Source organism: Panthera pardus, unplaced genomic scaffold (assembly GCF_024362965.1).
Source record: "Panthera pardus isolate Hobbes unplaced genomic scaffold, ASM2436296v1 HiC_scaffold_17, whole genome shotgun sequence".
In the NCBI taxonomy this organism is placed as follows: domain Eukaryota; kingdom Metazoa; phylum Chordata; class Mammalia; order Carnivora; family Felidae; genus Panthera; species Panthera pardus.
The window spans coordinates 107,883,085-107,908,445 of record NW_026526732.1 but is presented as its reverse complement, the minus strand read 5'-3'; the positions used below and the strand labels follow the sequence as shown (position 1 = coordinate 107,908,445).

At 49.1% G+C, this 25,361-nt stretch overlaps 1 protein-coding gene across 2 annotated transcripts; it reads right to left on the bottom strand.

The window, feature by feature from the left end:
* Nucleotides 1-316: 316 nt before the first annotated feature.
* Nucleotides 317-17,444, bottom strand: GPX6 (glutathione peroxidase 6). 2 transcript variants are annotated; one of them, XM_053904838.1, is made up of 5 exons: nt 16,610-17,444; nt 8,596-8,749; nt 2,973-3,090; nt 2,386-2,485; nt 317-1,249 (listed from the first exon to the last, which is right to left on the bottom strand). In XM_053904838.1, the coding sequence occupies exons 1-5, from the start codon at nt 16,643-16,645 to the stop codon at nt 1,052-1,054; spliced, it is 606 nt and encodes a 201-aa protein (XP_053760813.1). In that variant the 5' UTR covers nt 16,646-17,444; the 3' UTR covers nt 317-1,051. The 2 variants fall into 2 exon arrangements, with proteins under 2 accessions (XP_053760813.1, XP_019292665.1); XM_019437120.2 differs by lacking the exon at nt 16,610-17,444 and adding an exon at nt 12,217-12,386.
* Nucleotides 17,445-25,361: the final 7,917 nt, after the last annotated feature.

The following is a 25,361-nucleotide window of genomic DNA, read 5'->3' as shown; positions in this document are numbered from 1 at the left end:
CCTGATTGGGGGGCATTTTGTTTCACTTTTCTTCCATTTTTCTGTGTTTTTAGATTTTTAACTGTGAGCAGGAATTTTACAGACAGAATGTTTGTGTCTTTGGAGAGAAGCAGGGCTACCTCACATGTAGGCCCCCAGGAGACCCCAGTGGGAGGGGGCGGCTGCCTCTGCAAGGTCAGTGTCCACGGTTACAGCCGCCAGCCCCACCTGGTGTCTGGATGGGCCAGGGAAGCATCCAGAGTGCATGTGGGAAATACAAAATACTGAGGGTGCAGGGATGTAATCCGGGAGCGGGGAGACACCTCGGGAAACCAACTCTGCTGCAGAATTTCCTTTATTTGAGTCAGTGATGAGAAGAGGTATGTGTGTGGCGGGGGAGGCTCAGGGTGAGGACAAAGCCCCAACTTCAGAATGAAGGGACATCCCTGCCCTGGAACCACTAAGGGACAGGGGCCAAGGAAGCTTGGGTAGGTCCAACCCAGAGGGGCCGGGGGCCCCCATCAGGGAGTTGCCTTCCTTCAGGGACCCCAGGTTTCCACCCTCACCCGGACTTCAGAGGCCCTGTAGGAGTGTGCAGGGTGTGGGGGACAGAAGGCCTCACTTGGGAGAGGAAGAGCTTCCACCCCAGGGCTATCTTCAAGGACAGGAGAGGTTATGAAGGGGGTCTTGAGGGTCTCACTGCCAGTTCCTGCTTTCTTCAAACCTCCAGGATGGGGAAGGACAGATGCCAGAACTCCTGGGGATCACCTTTTTCAGGGATATTTGGTAGTCTGAGCCATCTACCCGGAAATCTGCTTTTCCTTTGCAATGCAGTGGAAAAAACCTGATATTCGGGGAGCAGAGAGCTGGGGAGATAGGTTTTCGTTGCCTTGTTCTCAAGCACACGCACGAACACACGCACACCAACACGCACGCACATCCAGGATGGCGGGGTCACAGGGACGCTGGGTAGGAAGGCATGTGGAGCAAAGATGGACCCAGTGTTCAACCACGTCCTTCAGGTGGGAGGCAGGTGGCTTTTTCTGACGGCCTCTGGGCCTTTCTACTTGGTTTATAGCTGCTTCAGGTACTCCAGGATGTCCGATCTGACGGTGCTGATGGGAGCCTTGTGGAACCAGCGCATGACAGGGACCCCGTTGGGCCCCACCAGGAACTTCTCAAAGTTCCAGCGGATGTCGTGGACCTTCATGGGCTCCCAGAACAGCTGGTCTGGTGAGCCCAAAAGATCCGAGGTCGGAGGGCAGGAGTTCTGGAGCAGAGAGATGAAAAAGAGAAAAGTTTTTTTTTCCCCCGTGCTTCTGTAAGGTCCAGTTTTATCTGGAGCCCCAGAGTACCCACCATCCACGTGCCCCCAGTGAACCACACATTTCAATGCAACATCACCAGTACAACAACCAAGAGCTAGACAGTATGACAGAAAATACTCCTCCCTTCCCAGTCTGCCTCTCCCATGGTTATATCATGGTGCTTCAGTAAAATAATAGCTTCTGTTTTCTTTGCCAAGTCCTACCATTTCTATAGCTTTGGTTTTCTTACCCGAAAAGAGAAATGGTTCGGTTTAGAGTTGCGGTTCCCAGAGTTTGGGGCTGCATAGGGTGGTAAAGGTTTAATAACTATTTTCCGGAGATGAATGTAGAATAACCCACATTTATTTTGACAGTAAGAAAAATCAAAAGTCTACCTAACTGTAAAATTTAAAATTAGCAGACTTTGAAAGGATTAGGTCGAAGAAATATCAATAGCATCACCATTTTTGAGCAACAGAAATGGCAATTTATAGGATTTAACAAATAATTTAATATCAGAATAAATGATGGTTTTTTAGATTCAAGGAGCTGAGCTTTGCGAAAAACTCCCCACATTGCCTTTTTTTTTTTCTTCAGTTTGCAATGGATGGGTGAAAATTTCAACGGGGACCAGACTTGTTTGGCAGACCAGCATGTGGGAACCTGTGGCCTAAGAGAACCTGGGTGGTTCTAAGACTCGGTGACGCTAAGACAAGTTGCCATACGCACTCTACGTTATGAATTCCATGAATTCCATGTCCGTCTCCCTGACTGGAGAGGAGCCTCCAGGGAAGGGCTGGGCCCTATTAGCACTTTTGGGCTCCCAGTGGGCAGAGATCCTCACACCTATGGGGATTCCATAAACGACCACCGAAGAGTGAATCGCTACCCTTCAGTAAGGGGCGCTGGTCCACATCAGGACTGTCACAGGTTACGTTTCCTGTAGTTGAAGCTCGAGCCTCACCGTGGACATTGCCATGATTGTTGAACTTATCTAGGCATTTCTTTCCAAGGAGTCCAACCTCGATCCAAAACGAGCCCCATGCTTTCGGGGCATCTCTGCCTATGACCAACGCCTGCCAGGTGTGTGGGCACTCACCTTCAGGAAGGTAAAGACCTTCTGTTCGTTTTCTCCATTCACATCCCCTTTCTCAAAGAGCTGAAAGCTGGGGACGAAGCCGCCACCTGGACGCACATACCTGCAATGAACCAGCGTGTTCCCAAGAGGGCGCAAGTTAGGACAAGGAGGGATGGCGAAGGCCACCATAACTCTACCACAAAAGTTAGGATAAAGAGGGAGACACGGAAGACAGGGAAGGTGAGGAAAGAGAGGTCTCTGGGAGTCAGGACATCATGCTTTATGGAGCCAGTAGAGACTTCCAAGAAAACTGGAAGGCATATTTTAAGGTCAGGATCCCGATTCATTTTTATTGCCCACATTCCTGCCGTCGTCCCGTACTTCTTTTCCATTGGACATTCCCCTCATGTCATTATCAAGGAGCTCAAGGCAGAGCGAATGCTTGAGCACGGCCAGCAGGCAAGTTTGCACGCAAAGCTTCACAATGATGTTTTTGGACCCAACGATCCACCACCCACCCTGGAAGTTTCCAGAGGAAGCCGGCCTCCAGGCAGAAGGAGGAAGGGAAATCCTGGCAGGGTCTCTGCAGGGTCCCAGCAGGCACTCACTTGAGCCCAGAAAGGATCTCTGAGTTCTTTCCTGGTTCTTGTTTTCCAAACTGGTTGCACGGAAAGCCCAGCACGACCACGCCATAGTGCTTCAGCTCGTCCTGAAGTGCGTTCAGTTCTGTGGGAAGACAGCAGCATGGGCAGACTGGCCTGCAGGCCACCCTGCACAGGGAAAGACCACTGGATGGATCCATTGATCATATGAATAAACTGAGGACTATGAGCGAGAAGTTCAAGGTCACAGAGACTGAGGAGGCAGAGCAAGAAGCCGGAACGGAAGTTTCCAGAAACAGACCCAAACAGCGGCCATTGTTCTTGTGTGGTGGTTCCCGTAAGTGGCTCTGCTGCGTCATCCAGTGGGGGTGCTTGTTAGAAAGCACAGGTCGGTTAGCCCTGTGGGGCAGGGGTGAGGAAAGGGGCAGGGGCGGGGGCCTGTGTGATTCTGAGTGGAAGTAAGATTTAAATGCCACTGCCCCCTTCCTTAGTGGTAGACTGACTGACTGGCCAAAAATTTTCAAGGCAAAGGCAAACAAAATGGACAAGCTACTCACCCCCCACGATGCCCCATGACCACACACCTGATGCCCAGGCCTCCTCCCAGGAGCACTCTCGGGTACTGTCACCTGGGCGCAGAAATTCAGAGCCTGGTTCCAGAGCATTCTCTCCCCTCTTGTTTACTCTGCTGCCTTGGAACGCTCACGGGGATTCCAGACCACAAACTCCTGTGCTCTCCTGCTGCCAGAAGCTGCTGACTTGTGTCCAGACCCTGCCAGCATCTCATCGTCAGCCACTCTCAGTCCCCACGTATTCGGTCCGCATTACCAGTGCCAGTCAGTCCACGCAGACTCCGCCCTGGGCTCTGCCGCGGCTGCCTCCCCCCAAAACCTCTTCTTAAGTGACAGTGCCTTCCTGTTTGTGTATGTTTCTTCAGCGACCGTCCGTACTCACCTTTGTCTTTAACCCTCAAGAACAGTCCCTTCCTGTGGCAGAAACACCTAGCCGATCCTGGCTCTAATGCTTCGGCGGATTCCTTTAACTCTCTCAATTTCCCCATCTGGAGTAAAGTGTGAATGAGACGCTCTTTACGATTCTCATGCGCTAGTTTAATAAATTATATCGCAGCAACAGAGTGGAAACTATGCCTTCGAGTAGATGAGGAAACTCATCACGCACTGATACACAATAACATCCAAGATGCTTGATTATGTGAAAAAGCAAGGTGCGGGACTGCACGTGCGTATTCGTGTATTTCTACAGGAGAGAGGTATCTGCCTGCATAGACATTAGAGGTTTATGAAAGTCTACACCCTAAACGGATAACAGTGGTTTCCCAAAAAGAAAGAAATGTGGATGTTTGCACTGTTAAAGCCTTTTGTATCTTTTACATTTTAAATGTTGTGAATACAGTCCCTTTTCAGAACAAATTTAAATTAAAACTGAACATTTAAAAGCAGATTCTCATTCCACGGAATTGCTGTTTATACATCACAACTTTGTTTTTGCTTTTTTAATTTAAGTAGGCTTCATGCCCAGTGTGGGGCTTGAACTCATGACCCTGAGATCAAGGTCACAGGCTCTACCAACTGAGCCAGCCAGGCACCCCTAAACGTCATAACTTTTAAACTTACTATATTGTTTCCAATTTAACTGTTTGAAGGGAGAAAATTGCTACTTGCTAAGTGATATTAAACTGTTATTTAGGCTCTTATAATTAGATCCTGAGGTGTTGTAAAAATTAAGTAAAAATTTAGTCTGTAGCTTTTCAGGGTTTTTCCTAGGGCCAATTGTACATAAAAAAATAATAAATATAAAGTGACCCCCCCCAAACTATTTTAAATGTAAGATCTTTCCATAATCTGTGCTTTTGAGAGTATCTTTTTATACACAATTTCACCACTAAATTTAAAAAGTCTTTAGAGTCCCTTGGTGAATGTGAACCATTTTTTTTTGTGGTTCTTTGAAAATTAACTAATTATAATATATATAATATACTTTTATGTTACATATAACTATATAATTTATTTTAAATATTATATTTAATTAAATTATGTACATTATATAATTATATACATATAATTATAATATATATTAGATATAATTATAAAATTCATATAATTTTGCCTAAATCAAGCAGCCCCGTCCGTGTTAGCCCTTGTAGGCTGCTGTAACAAAATACCATAGACCTAGAAGCTGATGAACAATAACGGTGTATTGCTCACAGAACTGAAAACTGGAAGCCGGAGGTCATGGTGCCGTTGTGGTGGTTTCTGGCAAAGACTCTCTACTCTACAGACTGCACACTGCCCGGCTTCTCCCTGTGTCCCCCCCACAGTGCAAGGGCTGGGCGTTCTGTGGGGTCTAATCCCTCCATGGGGGCTCCACCCTCGTGACCTTCTCCCTGTGTCCCCCCACGGTGCAAGGGTTGGGTGTTCCGTGGGGTCTAATCCCTCCATGGGGGCCTCACCCTCATGACCTTCTCCCTGTGTCCCCCCACGGTGCAAGGGCTGGGCGTTCCGTGGGGTCTAATCCCTCCATGGGGGCTCCACCCTCGTGACCTTCTCCCTGTGTCCCCCACGGTGCAAGAGTTGGGCGTTCCGTGGGGTCTAATCCCTCCATGGGGGCCCCACCCTCGTGACCTTCTCCCTGTGTCCCCCCACGGTGCAAGGGCTGGGCGTTCCGTGGGGTCTAATCCCTCCATGGGGGTCCCACCCTTGTGACCTTTTCCCTGTGTCCCCCCACGGTGCAAGGGTTGGGTGTTCTGTGGGGTCTAATCCCTCCATGGGGGCTCCACTCTCATGACCTCAGTACCTCCTGAAGGCCCCATCTCCTATCAGCATCATATTGGGCATTAGGATTTCAACATATAATTTTGGGGGGACACAAACATTCAGACCATAGCACCTGCTAAGTATTAATTTTAAAATATCAAAATTTAGGGGCACCTGGTGGCTCAGTCAGTTAAGAATCTGCCTTCAGCTCAGGTCATGATCTCATGCTTTGTGAGTTCAAGCCCTGAGTCGGGCTCTGTGCCGACAGCTCAGAGCCTGGAGCCTGCTTTGGATTCTGTGTCTCCCTCTCTCTGCCCCTCCCCACTTGCACTCTCTCTCTCTCTTTCTCAAAATAAACATTAAACAATAAAATAAAATAAAATAAAATAAAATAAAATATCAAAATATAGTGAACCACGTATCTTAGAGATGAGGTTGCAAAATGTACTTAAATTTAAGTGGTGTTAAAAGAGAAAATTCCTGGGGGCGCCTGGCTGGCTCAGTCAGAAGTGTGTGAGACTCTTGATCTTGGGGTTGTGAGTTCAAGCCCCACATGGGGTATAGAGATTACTTAAATTAAAACTTAAAAAAAAAAAAAGAGAAAGTTCTTGGATTTCTTATTATTGAAGTTTCATTAAGACAAATTGATGGGAATAAAAAGAAAAAAGGACAAATCGATGGGACTTTCTATTTAAAAATTTTTAAAAATTTATTTATTTTGAGAGACAGAGAGAGAGAGAGAGAGAGGGAGCAGGGAAGGGGCAGAGAGAGGGAAAGAGAGAGAATCCCAAGCAGGCTCCACACTGACAGCATGGGGCTCGATCTCACACACCACGGGATTGCGACCTGAGCCGAAATCAAGAGTCGGACGCTTAACCAACCGACTAAGCCGCCCAGGCTGGGCGCCCAGGAAATTTGTTTTTGATCAGTTGAATAGATACCAATGTGGACATGTCAACATGTGGGACATTCTTCTTAAAAGCTGTTCGTGTATTATTTTGATTCCGTTCTTTGTAGCGTTTGGTGCACTTAACCTTTTGAATTAACCTTGAAAACAAGCATTTTAAAAAGGCAGAAAAATTCTTGGTGTGTCAGAAACTGCATTTATCTCTACTGCAATCCATCTAAAACTTTAAATAACCACGTCTGGACCAACAGGGAACCCAGAGTCTTCCCCAGGAGCTCACGGAAAGAAAGAATCCACCTCAGGCGTGGCAGAAGGTCGGGCCAGGTTTGGAGAGATACAGCATCTTCCCAAACGGCCACCACACCAAAGATCATCGCTTAGAAAACCACATCTCCCTCTTCTGTGGCAGTGCCGTGGAACACGAGTGTTTTCCAAAAGATCAGAGATCAGTCCTCTCTGCTGTTGTCACCAGCGGGCAAGAAAGACAGAGGCGGCCCCTGAAAGCCAGGCTCTGGCCTGGGAGTCCAGCCACGGCTTGGCGTTTCCCTGGTACAGTTACACAGGACATCAGTGTCGCACAACACGGGACCACGAGGACTTAAGACAAAACAAGACCGCTCCATAATCACATTGTCACACAGACAAAACATGAACCCTGTCCAAATCGCAAAAATGCCCCAAATTTCCCTATTCTTGTCAATGTAAGGGACTTCTGCTTCTTCACTGGCTACAGTTTTAGCCTTATTTTATCCTCCTACCTCATAGATAGGATCTACTGAGACAATTTTTTTAAATTAATTAATTAATTAATTAATTTATTTATTTAATGTTTATTTATTTTTGAGACAGAGAGAGACACAGCATGAACGAGGGAGGGGCAGAGAGAGAGGGAGACACAGAATCTGAAACAGGCTCCAGGCTCTGAGCTGTCAGCACAGAGCCCGACGCGGGGCTTGAACTCACGGACCGTGAGATCATGACCTGAGCCGAAGTCGGACGCTTAACCGACTGAGCCACCCAGGCGCCCCACAATTTTTTTTTTTTTAATGTTTGTATATTTTTGAGAGAGAAGGACAGAGCATGAGTGGGGGAGGGGCAGAGAGAGAGAGACACACACACACACAATCTGAAGCAGGCTCCAGGCCCTGAGCTGTCAGTACAGAGCCCGACACAGGGCTCGAACTCGTGAACAGTGAGATCATGACCTGAGCTGAAGTCGGACACTTAACCGACTGAGCCCCCCAGGTGCCCCTATGAAGGCGTATCTTTTTTTTAAATTTTTTTAAATGTTTTATTTTATTTTTGAGACAGAGAGAGACAGAGCATGAGTGGGGGAGAGGCAGAGAGAGAGGGAGACACAGAATCTGAAACGGGCTCCAGGCTCTGAGCTGTCAGCACAGAGCCCGATGCGGGGCTTGAACTCACGGACCGCGAGATCATGACCTGAGCCGAAGTTGGACGCTTAACCGACTGAGCCCCTCAGGCGCCCCTATGAAGGTGTATCTTAATCATTGTCACAGAACTGTCCCCACTTCTTCACTTCCTGACAGCATCCAGTTCAGGGCAAAGCTTCCACCCCTTGAATTCTGCCCCAGAGCACCTAACACAAGCCCAGATTCTCAAATAAGTTCTTTCCAGCACCTTCTTACTGAGGAGCCCCATGGTTCCCCACAGTAAATGTTCTACCTCAGGGCGTCGAGGAACAAACCACCTCGTTTGGTGACAGGTACGTTCCTGGCCTCTGACTGCATCTTCGGGAGAATCTTATTTCTCAGATCTGGAGATAATTCTGTTGGCCCCCAAGGAGTAGAGTGGTGGCAGGACTGAGGGGGACGGACGCATGTGATCACCACCCCCTCCCCCAACGGCAAATTGGGAAAACCTCTGGAATTAGGATGTGGCCATCTGACAAAGCTGGTTCCAAAAGAATTGAAACACGAGTTCTTACCAGGATACTGAGCTGTCAAGCCACAGTAGGAGGCCACGTTGACGAAGAGGACGACCTTGCCCGCGTACTGCTTGAACTGGATGTAGTCCCCGTCACTGAGCGTGAGGGCACCGTACTCGTAGATGGTGCCTGTCACCCCCGTATAGCAATCCATCTGGAATGTAACAAAAACACCATAATGAGATGATATTGACACAAACAATGATCCCCAACACCCGTGGACTTTTGCAAAGTGCTTGATGGTCTTTCATGTAGTACCGTGGAAGTCTAAGAACTGAGGACACTTTTTCCAGCAATATTTTTAGTTATGGCGAGGCCACCAGTAGAATGTGTGTCTTGTAAGTGACATTCCTTTTTGTGTGTGTGTGGGGGGGCTGTCTGGCTTTGTCGGTAGAGCACGTGACTCTTGATCTTGGGGGTGTGAGTTTGAGCCCCACATTTGGTGTAGAGATTATTTAATTTTTAAAAAATGTTTACTTACTTTTGAAGGAGAGAGAGAGAAAGAGAGACAGAGCATGAGTGGGGGAGGGGCAGAGAGAGAGGGAGAAATAGAATCTGAAGCAGGCTCCAGGCTCTGAGCTGTCACCACAGAGCCCGACATGGGGCTTGAACTCATGAGCCATGAGATCAGGACCTGAGCTGAAGTTAGAGGCTTAACCGACTGAGTCACCCAGGTGCCTCAGGTGTAGAGATTATTTGAAAATAAAATCTTTAAAAAAAAAAGTGCCTGTATGTGCATGTGTGTATGTTTGTACGTGTGTGCATGTGTATATATGCGCATGCACATATGTGTAGGCACACACATGTGCATTTATGTGCACGTGTGTGCATGCATGTGAATGCACGTGTGTATATGTCTGCATGCATGCACACATGTATGTATGTGCACACGAACATGTGTGTATGTGTGTGTGTGCACGTGTGACGCTCTGGCCGTCCCTGGAAGATCAGTACGAGTGTCCCCTGTGCTCTGACACTGCACGCCAACACCATGCTCCAGTCATCCCAGCCCTTCTAGAGTTTGCTTAAGAGACCTCTGCGGTTTTACATCCATTTTTCATCTATACGTTCTTAAACTGTGATTTCCTTCCCCCAGAGCTGGGCCAATAACGTGTTCTCCGTCTGGGTCCCATGGAGGCCGTGCCCAGAGCCTTGCCAGTGCGGTGCCCACTGCTGCAGAACTCATCTTTCTTGCCCCCTGTTGTGGACAGCCGTGACTGCTCCTGGATGAAATGGGACACAGGGGAAGGAGCTGCCCACCCACAAGCAGCCGTGTTCCAGGCAGACCGGGCCGGGTGACAGGCTGGACTGCTCTTGTCTGAGGAGATGTCAGACCCCCGGAGACTGCACAGAAGTCAGAGGATTCTAGAACGATGGAGCGGGAGCCTCCAGGGATCTGGTCCATAAAGGACGGCCTGGAGCAGTAAGGGGACCGCCTATGGACGAGCTTCCGCAAGGAAAGGCCACATGCTGTCCACTTCTCGAGTCTGTAGCTGCTTCCTCACTGTCCTAGAGGAGGAGGTGACCCTGGGCAGGCGCCTTCTCTAGGTGTCCGCCCGTTCGTCCACACCGGAGCACACACGTTGATCCAAACGTCTGGGAACGCTGGCCTCCGAAAGCCCCTAAGATGCTGTCATCCGTGCGCCTGTGTTCCTGTGCCTCTGCCTTGGCTCCACGCAAACCCTTCCTACTAGTTGCCTTTTTCGCTACTTAACTTAAAACATCACATGGAGGGGTGCCTGGGTGGCTCAGTGGGTTAAGTGACCAACTTCAGCTCAGGTCATGATCTCACAATTGGTGGGTTCCAGCCCCACGTCGGGCTCTGTGCTGACAGCTCAGCGCCTGGAGCCTGCTTCGGAATCTGTCTCCCTCTCTCTCTGCTCTTCCCCTGCTCATGCTCTCCGTCTCTCAAAAATAAACAGTAACACACACACACACACACACACACACACACACACACACACTGAAATCATTCTAAGAGCTGTGATGCGTGCACCTCTTGCCTTCATGCGACCTTACCTCTGGGCTCAACAACTCCCGGCTTTTGTCTCTCACGTGGATATCACCCCGTAAGTGGGATACAGAACCCCAAGAAAGCCGTACACTTGAAGGGTGGGCCTTCCCAACTCCAAGGTGAGTTCTGCTCCAGTCTGAAGGGATCAGGATACTCTAAAATGCAGCCGTTTATTCAGAGGATGGCTTTCTACCGCTGCGAGTCCAACCCAACCAGGTGGTAGTGGCTGGCACAGACCGGATGCCTCCCACAGGTTGCGTCTTGTCCTCTCAGAGAGGGGAAACGGTCTTACAACAGCTACCAGTCTTTGGGCATTTTATATGCATCATCTTACACATCACAGGGACCAATGGCAGAGCGCTCAAAGTGGTTTGCGGACCTAGACAAGTATCACCTGGGGACATATTAGCAACGGAAGTTCCTGGGTTCTCCCGAGACCTGCGGAATCGGAAACTCTGCAGGTGATGGGAGAAGAACGAACAAAGGCCGAATTTTGCTGTGGCTCGCAGTCTCCAGGCAGGGCTCCCGAGGCATGTAGACCGTAACACTCCTACAGCTCCTGCGAGACTTCCTCTCACGTTTTACCACTGCAGCTTTGCTCTGGTCAGTGTGACTTCACGAACCACAAACACCCCCCTACATATACGTTAGCAATCGTCACCAGACATACGGATCAATACACATCTGGAGGGTCTCAGGACTGAGGTCTTACTAAACAGTAATAACTAACCTTATCGTAACAGCAGCTCGCCCCTCAAGGTCTTGGAAGCCTTGCTTCCAAATTCCTGACCCTTATGCTGTCCCCCAACCTCCTGTGATCAGTCCCTCCTCACAACCCCAGTGCAGCTCTTCCTGTCCCCGGGTCCTGTCCCTGTGCTATAATAAAACCACCTTTCTGCACTGAAAACGTCTCAAGACTTCTTTCTTGACTGTTCATGGGGGGCCTCCCCTCTGGTTGTTTTCTGGGGGTCTCTGCACTTTACCACGGTATTCTCCACCTTCTACAGACGAGGGGGAGGCCAAGAAAAAGGGATGTAACTGGTGTAAGGCCACAAGTGAGGCTGTTTTTGAATGAATTTGTCTGGTTTTAAAGTTCAAATCTGCTGGTACCTCAAGGCACCTACGGAGTCCCCACCCTGTGTCCTAAGGCTCGTACACACATGTTTTACAGGGTGGCTGGTGACCTCCAGTATGGGGACTTCCGGGCATCAGGAGCTTTGCGACCTGAGAGCAAATCCTCCTCCTCTGGTACAAGCTTTGGACCCCCACCCCACCCCCAAACGCTGCTCACCAGCCCACGTCCCCTAAAATTACATTGGGCCAACAAATACTGGCCTTGTGTGTTTTATTATTCCCCGGGAAAAAGAAGCCCCTGTTCCCTGACCCTGACGCCCCAGAGTGCATCCCGGCATCAGCTAGCTCTTTTCCCACGAGCTCCAGACCAGGGGCGCGGCGCCCAGGCAGCCTGGGTCCCACCTGCGGTGGCACCACCGCCCGGCAGGGGGCCGCTCAGCAGGGCTCCGGACACCTCGGCCTCGGACGAGGCCCCGCAGGCCAGGTGAGTCGTCGGGCGCTGCGGTCCGCTGGGTCCCCAACGGGACACTCACCCTCATGGTCTGCGGTTTCGGGGCCGGCTGAGCGAGGCCTCCCAGGAACAGGGGGATGAGGCACGAAGCCCAGAGCTGCGGGGCCATGGCCGGTGCGCGCTCGCCCAGGAGGCTCTGCGCTGCCGCGGAGCGTCGGCCCCTTTTGAGCGCCCGGCGGGAGCGGGGCGAAGGCGCGCCCTCCAATCGCAGGGCGGCGTGCACGCGCGCGCACACACACACACACACACACACACACACACACACGCACGCACGCGCACGCACCTGCCCCCTCCCCTCCTCACTCTCCCTGTCCCCTCCCCGCTGCCCCTGCACGATCCTCCTCCCCTCCCCTTCCCCGCTCCCCCTGCCCGCTCGCCCCTCCCTCGCGCCTACCGCCCTCCGCTAGCCCGGGTGCATCCGGGAGACGTCTTGCACCTGTTCTGGCGCACGTGTCCGGGCGGGTGGCGGCGGAGGCCACTCTCTGGGACCGGGAAGTGCCGTCCCCACCCTCTCCAAGTGACCGGCCGCCCCTAGGTGCTCCCCGCATTCTGGAAGTGAAGCTGCCGCCACTGAATCAGAATCTGTTTTTTCAAAAACGAGCGTCACGTGGTTCGTGTGCGGAGTAAAGTTTGAGAAGCGCAGTCCTGGAGGACGGTACCTCTCGGTCCTGTGTCCCAAACCTCCATCGGTAGTCACGGCACACTGTGTTTCCTAATGACGCAGTCTGGCCGCGGGGCCCGAGTGTCCCCCGGAGAGGACCTCGTTCGCGTAGGTGGCGCAGCCGGGGTCGGTGGGGTCACACCTGCAGGGCGGTCGCGGGAGAGAACGACCTACACTGTGAGTCCCGAGCGGCCCTGGGCTGGGGTCTCCCTCTGTTAAGCACCTGCCCGCTTCCTCCGAAACACCTGTCATTGCGAGGCCCTAACGGACACCGGGCGGGGGCGCTGCAAGGCGTGTGACTGGGTGGAGAGGCGCCCCCACCCGCTCTCCCACCTGCTCCCGCCGGTTTGCCCGCCGGCTCGGCTCGGCTCGGCTAAAGACCCCTGTGAACGGAGGTGCTAAGTCCTTCCTTCTCAGCTATAAGCCCTTTCCGCCCCGCCTCTGCCAGGATCACCCGCGCGCGCCTCTGCGCCTGACCCCGAGGCTGGCGAACTCTCTGGAAAGACACGCTTCCCGTCGGCTCAGATCTCCCGGCTCTTCTCAGGGGCCTGTAAACTGGCCTGGTCGCTGATCCCTGTTCCAGCCTGCAGGTCCCCAGGACATTTGCAGCAACTGAGCAGAAGGCTCCCTCCGGGGGGTGGGGGGTGGGTGGGTGCGCAGGCCTACATGCACTCCCAGGCTCTCCGGCCTCTCCCCGCTCTCAGCCCCCAAATAATGGCCCAACCGCAGACTATGAGGTGACTATGAGGTGCCGGAGACCATTGAGTTCAAGACCCCTGTGCACCACTGACCAGCTCCTTGACGCAGAAAAGGCTCAGGTCTCTGAACCTTAGTTTTCTCATCTGTAATATGGGCATAATTAATAGTGTCTACCTGCTAGGCTTCAGCAGTGCTGATAACGATACAGGACTGAGCCCAGCGCCTGACACGGGCAAGCAGTCATTCACACACTCCTCTTTGTGCTCGAGGAACCTGAGGCTGGAGGGAGGTCACCAGCGGGTCATGGTGAGATGAGAGCAAACCCGGGGTTCCTGTTGTAGGCCCCTTGGTCTTCTCCCATATGGCTCATCAGTTGTGACTAAATCCCCACCATCTCTCATGGGGACATTTGCTCATCATACAGTAACCCTCCCTTGAGTGGTGAGGACCCTTCATCACAGATCATCAGTAGGGCCGATGGCCCCAAACCCCAGCTCCCCAGGTCTCGTTCCAACATTCCTCGTGAACTTTCGAGCGCCTTGGGTTGGGGCCTCCAGCAACCAGAAGTGAAGGTGTGGGGCGCACACCAGGATGCACCTGTCTCCGGTCCACCGGAATGAATGTCAGGGCTCCATTTCCCTTCTCTCCTCCTTCGGAGCCTGCATCCTGACCTGCTTCCAGGAATTTTGCTTTGGTCCATCCCTTGTCTCCTTCCTTCCAGAGTCTTCTGTGTCCGTCTTCCTCCACGCTCTGCCTCTGTTGTATGATCTGCTGGAGATCAACTTTGTTGACACCACTCTTATGTTGAAAATGCTTTGGTTCCTCCCTAATTCCTACACCTTTAATTTGAAATTCTATGGAGCACTCCAGATTTGACATCGGCCCAATTTCCGGGCCTATCCTTCACTCTGTAAATACTACGTTTCTGGCAGATTGAACTTGCTCCATAACCCCAAGTCCACCTATCAGGGTGTTGATTCTTGACCTCTTAGGTAAAACCTGGGCCAGTACTTTGGGATCGTTCCTGAAAGGTTTCTTGATAGATTAGTTACATATTTTTATCAAAAATAATGGGACACAGTTCTATCAAATAAGACTTCAGAGGTAACTCTCTGAGGCCTGAGATACTAATCAGGTCCTAAAGAGCTTGACCAGGCCTTGAACTGGACCCAAGATCAGGTCTGCTAAAGCCTAGGGCAGAAAAGGGTGAGACTCAGATCAGTTTGTCTCAATCGCTGTTTCTGTGACCCAGTCAGGACTGAGCAGTTTACAGGACATCGGGAGGGGTCCTGGGGTGGGGGTGGGGGGCAATGATCTGCTCCAGATGATAGGGAGGGGTCCTAAGGCAGATCAGTGATCTGCCCCAGATCATAGGGTGTTATGGGCTGAATCATGTTCCCCCAAAAGATATATTGAAGCCCTAACCCCCTGGACCTCAGAATGTGGCCTTATTTGAAGATAGGATTGCTGCCAGTGTAACAAGTTGAGGTCATACTAGAGTAAGGTGGGCCCCTAATCCAATGTGACTGGCGTTTTTTATAAAAGGATGGCCATGGGGCGTCTGGGTGGCTCAGTCGGTTAAGTGTCAGACTCTTGATTTCGGTTCAGGTCATGATTGCACGGTTCGTGGGATCAAGTCCCACATTGGGCTGCTCGCTGATATCATGGAGCCTGCTTGGGATTCTCTCTCTCTTCCTCTCTCTCTGCCCCTCCCCCACTCACTCCTGCTCTCTCTCAAAAAAAAAGAAATGTTACTTGGCTTCAAATCTAACTTTTTGTTTGATTTTAAAACTTCTTTGAGGGGCGCCTGGGTGGCGCAGTAGGTTAAGCGTCCGACTTCAGCCAGGTCACGATCTCGCGGTCCGTGAGTTCGAGCCCCGCGTCAGGCTCTGGGCTGATGGCTCAGAGCCTGGAGCCTGTTTCCGATTCTGTGTCTCCCTCTCTCTCTGCCCCTCCCCCGTTCATGCTCTGTCTCTCTCTGTCCCAAAAATAAATAAAAAAAAAAAAACGTTGAGAAAAAAAAAAAAAAAAACTTCTTTGACTTCTTTAAATGCACTAACAACACGTATTTGGATTTTGAGAAGAGTGATGATTTTGCTGGTACATTTCTGTCCAAGTTCATGACTACTACAGCCTTACCCTTGAGGATGCCTCAGATCCAGGCTGGCTGTGGCCTTCAGGAGGGCCGCTGGTCCTGAAACTGTGTCCTCGGGGGCCCTGCCACCATTGCCAGAGATCCCACCCTCATCTGCTCCGAGAGATCATTCTTGTGTTCAGTGAGACAAAGGAAACAACATGTGCAGGGGAACGTGCCCTTTCCCAGGTGAAGCCGACGTCCACTATTCCCACCCTCATGTTCCAGGGAGCACCCCCGTGTCCACGCACAACTGTGGGCGCTGGAGACCCCGTGGCAGCCACAAGAGTTAACCGACTCGTCCTCCATAGACCCACCGCCCCCCAGCAAGGCGATGTCCCAGAGCCTCTGTGAGTCTGGCCTTCCTCCTCCCTGGGAAGGAAGGGACACTGCAAGCCAAAGCCTGTCACCTGGGCAGGGATCTGGGACTATGAGATGAACATCTTCACTGCCTTTGACACTTTGTATCTTTTCATTTCTCCACATCTTTTGGGTTGTTTCCTTGTTTGTTTATTTTGAGGAAGAGAGAAAGCAGGGGAGGGGCAGAGGGAGGGAGAGAGAGAGAGAGAGAGAGAGAGAGAATCCCAAGCAGGCTCTGAGCTGTCAGCACAGAGCCCATCGCGTGGTTCGAACCCACAAACCGTGAGATTATGACCTGAGCCTAAATCAAGAGTAGGATGCTCAGCCGACTGAGACACTCAGGTGCCCCCATATTTCCACATCTTTTAAGAGGAGGCCACCAGACCTCTTGGTGATTTAATTTGACCAGATTTCACCTTGGGAAGACTGGAAAGAGAAAGTATTGACTCGGAAACCTCTAAAATTTTAATGCTTGAATATTTTAGCTTCTTGAATTCATATATGGGCTTTCAGAGGCCCAGAAAGTGGAGCGATTGCCCCTCTGGCCTCGGGTGGCCTTACCTGAAAAGCAAGCACTGGTCTCTGTCCCTGTGCCATCAGGTCAAGTCAGGGGCCACAAAGGGAAGCTGGGAAGTGTCACCTCTTCCAGGGGACTCTCCACCAATGGTTCACGCCAAGTTCTGGCCTGGGAGGTCCCTGCAGCTCCCAGCCTATGTTGGGGCAACTTGTCCTCTCTCTGGACACGACCTGCAGGAGCAGAGTAGAAACACAGGCTTCAGAAGGGGCGGCAGAACCAGAAGGGGAGAAGATAGAAGAAATAGAGCAGTGGTGAGGGGAGAGGGGACATCAGGGGGGTAGGGGAAGGAGCGAACAGAGTACGAGGAACAGAAAGGGAGGAGCATCAGTCTGCATCAACTCCCTGTTTACTGAGTAGCAGGAATATTTAGGTAGATTTTCTTATGAAAGCATCACCAGAATAACCATAAGGTTAATACTTTCTCCGTGTTATAAGTAAGGATATAAATACAGAGTAAAAACAAATAGCTCCCCGAGTTCCAGGCCGAGTAATATGTCGAGCTGGGACTCACACTCAAGTATGTTCTGATCCCAAATCCGGACCCTGTGGTAACTGAAGTAATGGCCCCCAAAGATTTCAGGTGTTAATCCCCGGAACCCAGACGTTATCTTATCTGGCAGATTTTGCAGATGTGATCAAGTTAAGGATCTTGGGATAAAGGGATTACCCCGGATGGTCTGAGTGGGCACTAAATACAATCACACACATTCTTAGGGGAGGGAAGCAGGGAGATTTTGCTAAGAAGACAGGACAGATACGACAACGGGAGCAGAGGTTGGAGCAGCGCCAGGAAGGGGTCACGAACCTTCTTCCAGTTGCTCTTGACGTGTTCCTCCTTCTGAGCCCTTACCACAAGCAGCCTTTCATATCTCTGTTTCTGCAACAGTGAGGTAAGGCATTTTGGGCTTTTTCTATCATGAACCTCAAGATTCTTCGAGTCTCCACACATTGTCCAATTCCAAAGCCACTTTGAGATAAATATAAATAAATATAAATATATAGATAAATATATAGATATATCCCTCTTTATATCTACATTTATCTCCTATTAAATATGTAGATATCTAAAAAATAAATATATAGATATCTGTATCAATGTAGGTGTATTTATGTTTGTGTATATATGTATAGGTAGAGAGACAGAGAGGGAGGGAGGGCGATTTATTATAAGGAATCGGCTCATGTGACTGTGGAGGCTGGGAAGTCCCAAGATCGGCTATCAGCCGGCTGAGAACCGGGACAGCTGATGTAGTTCTAGTCTGAGTCTGAAGGCAGAAGACTGGTGCTCCAGCTCGAAGACAGGCAGAGAGAAAGAATTCTTTCTTACTCAGCCATTTTTTTTTTTTTTTTTTAATGTTTAGACTTTCAACAGATAGGATGAGGCCCACCCACGTTGTGGAGAGCAATCTGTTTTCCTCATGCTGCCAATTTAAGTGTTACTCCCAGAGCACCTGGGTGGCTCAGTCGGTTGAACGTCTGGCTGTTGGTTTTGGCTCAGGTCATGATCTCACGGTTTTGTGGGTTCGAGCCCCGCGTTGGGCTCTGTGCTGACAGTGTAGAGCCTGCTTGGGATTCTCTCTCTCCCTCTCTCTGCCCCTCCCCCACTCACGCTATCTCTGTCTCTCAAAATAAATAAATAAATGTTACTTTCATCTGAGTGATGAATCACTAAATTTTACTCATGAACCATTATTACACTATATGTCAACTAACTTGGATTTAAATGAAATTTAAAAAATTAAAAAATACGTATATATGTTACTCTCATCTGGAAACACCCTCACAGACACACTCAGAAATAATGTTCACCCAAAATATATGGGCACCCCATGGCCCAATCAAGTTGACACAAAAAATTAACCATCATGGTGAATGTATTATGAAGATTGACAATGTGGACAACATCTTTTTCTTTATATATTTAGATAGGTAATGCCTATGTTTAATCACAACAGTAATATACCATATAATTATATAATTCAAGAGATTGGATATAGTGTTATAAAATTCTAAGGTCTTTACATTGCCGAGAAAGAGGGTAAAATGAGGCAGATTAACTATTTATGAATAGAATCTGAATGATATATTCAGATATATATCCTGGATGCATATATCCCGGATGCATTTTGTAATCTCAAAGAGTGTTCAAAGTGTATATAATCATCAACCTTATGGGAGTGGGGGAGGGGGAATAAACATATACCAAATAGTTCAAAAGAAAACTAGAATGAGAGAATATGGGATATAGAACAGAAGAGACAAAATAGACACCTAACACAGAAAGATAAATAATGCTTGAAAGTAAAGGGTAGAAGTTACTAAGCATAAATAAACCAAAATAAAATTTGCTATGTTGTTTACAGACAAGGTAGACTTTAAGGCAAAATGGATAACAAAGGATTTAGAAAAATTTTTCGTACTGATTAAGCATATAATTCACCAGGAAGATATAATTACTGTAAGTTTGTAAGCACCTAATAGCATAACTAACAATATATAAATTAAAAATTGACAGAAACTGGGTCACCTGCGTGGCTCAGTTGGTTAAGCATCTAACTCTCAATCTCAGCCCTGGTCTTGATCTCAGTGTTATGAGTTCAAGCCCTGAACTGGGCTCTGTGCTGGGTGTGAAGCCTACTAGAAAAAAAAAAAGTTATTAAAAATTGACAGAACTCTACAGAGAAATATACAAATCTGCATATAGTGGAAAACTCTAACATACTTCTTTTAGTAAGAGAAAAAGCAGGAAAAACATGAATAATGGCATATGAGATTTAATCAGCACAGTTATCAAATTAGACCTAGCAGACATATATAGAACACCTAACAACTGCAGAATACATATTATTTTAAAGCACACATGGAATATTTACAAAAATTGACCATATGCTGGGCTATAAACCAACTATAAATTTGAAATGAAATGAAATTTGAAATTTGAAAGTATACAGATCTCGTAGAGCGGAGTAACAGGATCAACCAGAAAAGCCTGCTCGTGCATTCCTGCTGACCTACAAGATATTTCCACGCATCTGCTGTGCGTGTGATTCTACTTCTTAGATTTCTAGCAAAGACATGCTTTCGAACTATTGTCTCCTTGTTCTTAGCATGCTGAGCCTTGATTGGTCTAGGTCCCCAGGAAGCCCTAGCATATGCATAGAGGAGCGTACAGAGGCTTTTTACACAAGCTTTGCTTGTACGAAGTCACCAGTTACGGAACTGTCCTGGGCACCACACTTCGATGCCACAGCACACGTACAAGCACGGAATGTTACTTCTGTGCACTAGCTCTCAGAGCTCAGAAGGCCTATGTGTGTGTGTGTCTCCTTCAGTGGGGGCAGGTAGGGCCTCCCACAGGCACAGCCGCAGACTTACAGTTTTTCAAGCTGTAGCCTGAACCACTAGCTCAGGACCAGAGAGACACTCTGAGCTTCTAGGGGTAGCTGTATTTGTTTCAAAGGCTCTGAATACATTGGGAACTGGAAAAAATATTTGGCCAGAACATCCACTCTCAGTTTCTGGATGAAACTCATGTCCTTAGAGGAAAAGATTTTCTGTTCCTGCTATTTTAGGCAAACCTAACATCGCTATAGACAGCAAGAGTATTGAGGGGTCGGGAACCCCTTGGTGTTATAACCGTAGTGCGCAGCGTCATTTTTCTAGAGAGTGAGGAGTCCATAGTTTTCAACAGATCTGTAAAATGGCTTATGTGCGTCCAACCAGATCTATGAGCTATTACTCTAAGACATCTAGAGGTCTGCCTATTCATCCGACCAGTGTTTATTAAGCTCCGAATGAATCAAAGCAGGTGACTTTTAGACAAGCTGGACAGAGTAAGCTGCACTCAGGCCGTTTACACCTCATGGGTAGGTAGACCATAAATCGATGCATGCTCGTTTCATGGAATAAACAAGAAAGCTGCAGAATTTGAGAAGCCCTGGAAAGAAGACCACAGATGAGATCACACAGCGTAACCGGGAGGAGTCAGAGGGGGTCCCTCCATCCAGGGGACCCGGGAGGTGAGACCTGGGACACGGCAAGACTTAGTGAGAGGCAGCGCCGGGTGGAGGTGGCTGGCAAGACCCAGAACAGACCGGAGCGGCTGGAGGATGCGAGGGCTCCGACTCCGGGGCGCCTCGTGGTCATTTGGATTCTGGACGTTCTCTGAGCAGCCTTGGGACCTGCAAGCGGGAAAACACCGTGTCAGATTTAACCGAATATTTTTACAACGTTCACTCTGCCTGCTGCATCGTAAAGGGCCTGTGGGGGCCCGAATCGAGGCAGACAGATGACAGATCATTTCTGCCTCCCTTCATGAGTTCATCTAGTTTCTCTGCGTTACCGGCTCGCTCGGTTCTTGACTCAGACGCGTGGAAGGATGGAGACCCGACACCAGAGTGGGGGCATAGTTCATAGGGCTGCTACGTACCGTTCACGCAACAGAGAGAGCGGGCCACTGCGGAGCGACAGTGGGACCGGCCCCGGAAGCTCTGGCCGCATCCTCTTAAATTTGCTTTGTGTACGAGCAGATTGGGCTTGGATTGACTTGTTTGACCGGCAGCTGGTGGGTCCATCACACTTTGGCTTGGAGCATGCGCCTGCCCCTGATGCATTGTTCTAATTGTATTTATTCACGCAGTGCGTATTTATGGGTTTCTAACGAGCTTTTGCTGTGACCGGAAGGGCAAGTTGTACCTTTTGTGCGCATGCTCAGCTCTTGGAGCTCGCCCCCCCCCCCCCCACGCCCCGCCCCCGCTGTGGCTTCTGAGCCGGCTCTGCGGTTAGGCCTTTCCTGTCCTGTTATTCCTTGGAGGTGGCTCAGAGGTTGTGGCCCGCACCTGCTTTATCCCTCCTCACGCACGTCTAACTACCTGCGTCATAATTCAACAAATACCTACTGGAAGCCAGCTTACATCCTGACGCTCTTCCTTAGAACATGCTCTGATGTATTAATTTACATTTTTATTTGGTCTGCCCGCAGGTAGAAACGCTATTTCAGGTCTGATTCGATCAATATAAAGCACATTTTTTGGAATACTGTGCACTAATCAATATAGTCCAAGGTAGCATTCTTTTCTCTAATAATATCCTTGGAACACTATCAGTTCACTCATTTTTATTTTTTATTATTCACTTTGGCCTTAATGTCAACCAAAAGTCAGTCTAAGTTTATATGAATTGCCATTTTGAGATTGGTGCCCATTTTAGTTTACCCACCCAGGCAATTGAACTTTAAAAAATATTTTTTAATGCTTATTTATTTTTGATAGAGTGTGAGTGGTGGAGGGGCAGAGACAGGGAGACACAGGATGCAAAGCAGGCTCCAGGCTCTGAGTTGTCAGCACAGAGCCCAACACGGGGCTCGAACTCCCAGACCAGGAGATCACCAGGTGAGCCAAAGTGGATGCTTAACCTGACAGCCAATCAGACATCCCTCCCCACCTGTTCCCTTTCTGCTATAATTTAGCTTGAACACACACACACACACACACACACACACACACACAGGAAGTTCGTGGCAAGGCTAGTCACAAATGTCTGGGAGGTCGTGGATTCTCCTGGGTGCCTGCACCAGTAGGAGATGGAACTATGGAATTCATGTTTCCTTCACAGCAAGCTCCAGATGGCATCACAGATTTCTATTAACTTATCCTGATGCAAGATTAACCCTCCTCCTCAGAGTCTGGGGCGGGGGAGAGGGATCAGCCCCGACTGCCCACCGATCTGGGAATGGCTTCGAAAGGGCTTCTTGTCAACCTGGTCCCTGATGCCTAACTCACTGAGCCTTGTTCTGTCTCCCATTTGTTTCCATTTCTACACTCTATACCCTTCGCTGTCTATGGCTGCTGTCTCTTTCTCTCCCTGCCTGTTGTGTCCAGGGACAAAAGTTGGGATTTAGGGCTTAAACAGAACTGGCTTTGAGTTCTTTCTAGCTATGCAATTTTGAGCAATTTTAATTTGTATGTGTATTAGTTTCTTCTTTGTAAAAGAACATAATAACGATGACTTTTAAAATAAACGTTAGTGAGAATTTATACCTAGAAATGCCTGGCACAGAGTAAGGACTTAGTGACTACTCACAAAAATCCCACTATTTGTCTGTCTTCTTTCTTCCTTCCCCTTGCCTCTCCATTCATCTCTTTTATTTACCCTCTAACTGTGCTATTCCTTTTCTATCCATTAATTTTAAGAAGCCCCCTTCCCAGCTTGTTACCTTTGATTAAATATTTTCTATGGAAACTCTCAAACACACGCAGGCAGCAGGGCGAAGAGTATCATTGATCTCATATACCTCCTACTTGCTTCAGCCGTGATCAGCACATTTCCCGGCCAATTTCATCGACATCCACATGTGCCCCCAGCCCTCCCCCCTTGCACAGACACACGGAATGATTTTGATGCAAACTCCAAACATCATATCACTGCATATGTAAATACGTCCTGCCTCTCTTGATCTTAGGCAGAAAGAGAGCCAACCTTGTCCCTGGGTGTGACTGCAGGGGTTTTCTAGGTCAAGTCCTGGGGTGACTGCAGGGGTTTTCTAGGTCAAGTCCTGGTGTTATTCTGGTGCCCTCAGACCCTTCATAGGGTGCCAGAGGCGAAGGGGTGATAGAGAAGCCAAGTGGTCTCAACAGCGAATCTGTTCTGCATCCGATCTGATTGCAACGTGGATAGACAGTTGTGGGGGTACGGTTGTAGCTGTGTCTGGCCCTGGCCTGGTGGCTTGGACCGGCCAGTCTTTCTACTTTACTGAGCATCTGGCTCTCACATATACAGCTGTGGCCTGGAAAACCTATATGCCACAGGAGAACTCAAAATCCACAGAATTTCTTGATTCTTACTTTTGCTTCCCAATCGCCTAGGGGTAACAACTGATCAATTCAGCTTCGGAGGAGCTCAGAATCTCTCTCAAAAGCTGAGACAAAAAAACTGAGAATGTCGCCTTAGAAAGGATTTAGGTGATTTTTTGATTTATAAATGGGTAAACTGAGGTCTAGGGAGGTATTTTCTCAAAGCCTTACAGACCTGGGACGTCATTGGTGATGGCCGCAGGGCATGATTGTTGACAAAGGGCATCTTTTATTTAGCATATTTATTCTTTCCCTGGGAGCAAGGGCCTGAGGCACAGACTGCAGAATCTGCAGGTGGGAGGGCCTGGTTTCCAACCGTGTAGGTTCCTCGGTTCCGGTAGTTGTGCCAGGACACGGAGCTCTCTCCCACGCCCTCCCCCAGCCCATTAGAGCTGGAGTAAGAGACAAGAACACCGCCTTGGGGAGCACACACCCTTCCTCTCACTGCCTCCCACCCTCACCTCCAAGCAGCAGAGCTCTCCCTGGAGCAGAAAGCTGGGGTCAGTGACACGGCCGTGTGCCAGGCCGCCTGGCTCTGGGGAATTCTCGGGGCCACAGTCAGCCCAGACCAGGGGAGAGTCCCAGACCTCAGCAAGTTTGGGAAAGGAAGTCAGCAGGTTAAGAACACGTGTGGATGAAAATTAAATGCAAAAGGCCTGTGGTCTCTCTGGGACTTTCCTCCATTCTCAAACATGTTTTATGGGGAATTGAGCTAAGAGTGGAGAGACAAATGGATTTGAAATAAAAACTCAAACTTTTGGTCTAGGTCTACACTATTCTGACACTGCCCAAGTCATGTCCCCTGTCTGAACCTCACTTTTCCATTGCAAATTCGAGCAAGGAATGCGTGTCCTATCTGCGTAACCGGCTTGCTGGGAGGGCTAAATGGAATCACTGATGTGAAGGACATTTGTGAACTACAAATATTACATAAACATATGCAATATTATTTTAAAGTTGCAGATTTAGGGATAAGTCGTATGCCTCACACTTGCACCCAGAGTAAAGAAAATCCTGGAGGTCTGAACGGGGATCCCAGATGCCAATGGAGATGATCGAATTCAGGGAAAATATTCAAGTAAAACTAAATGGGGACCAAAATCTCTATGTGAGGTCTGCGTTGCAGAGGCTGGGTTTGAATCTGGGATGAAGAGGTGGACAGCATCTCAGCAAAAGCTGAACCTGTTTCCTTTATAACCAAAGGAACCAAACTTCTGTTACTTTTAATTAAAACACAAGAAACTTGCTGTCGATTTTCAGGCAGGATCAAGTCAGTAACAGAAGTGAGGATGGGGAGTCTGGAGGTTTTATTTAACTGCCGCTCATTAGCTGTGTCACCTTGGGCAAGAAAGTTCTCCTCCAAGGAGTCCTAGCTCAAGGAAAAGTTGGAGTCTGAATGGGAAAAGTAGGCAGTGGTTGAGACATAGTGATTTCTGCCACCCTGTGTGGGATGAGCTGAGGGCAAAGTACAGGTTATAGCCTCCCCCCCCCCCCCCCACCCAGGTGGGACATGTGTTTCCTTGAACACTCCTGGCTGTCCAAGAACAAAAGAAAGGGGTTTAAGTGCTTGCCATGATGATGTGGGAAACTAAGGCAAATGAAAAATTAAATTCCCTTACTGCCTACAGCCCATCGACAAATCCTCAAAACTGATAGAATGACCTCCCTCTACGGGGTCAGCTGCCTCAATGATGACACGTCGCTGGGGGCAAAGGGAACCCTGGCTTAACATTACCCTGACCCCCCCAGGATCCTGCAAGTCTACTTCCTTTGTCTTAACCGCCCTGAGATACATGCTGGCAAACATACTCCAAGCATATGCAACCCCACCCTACATCTGAAGGGTCTCATGACTGAGGTTTTACTAAACGGTGATAAGTGGCAT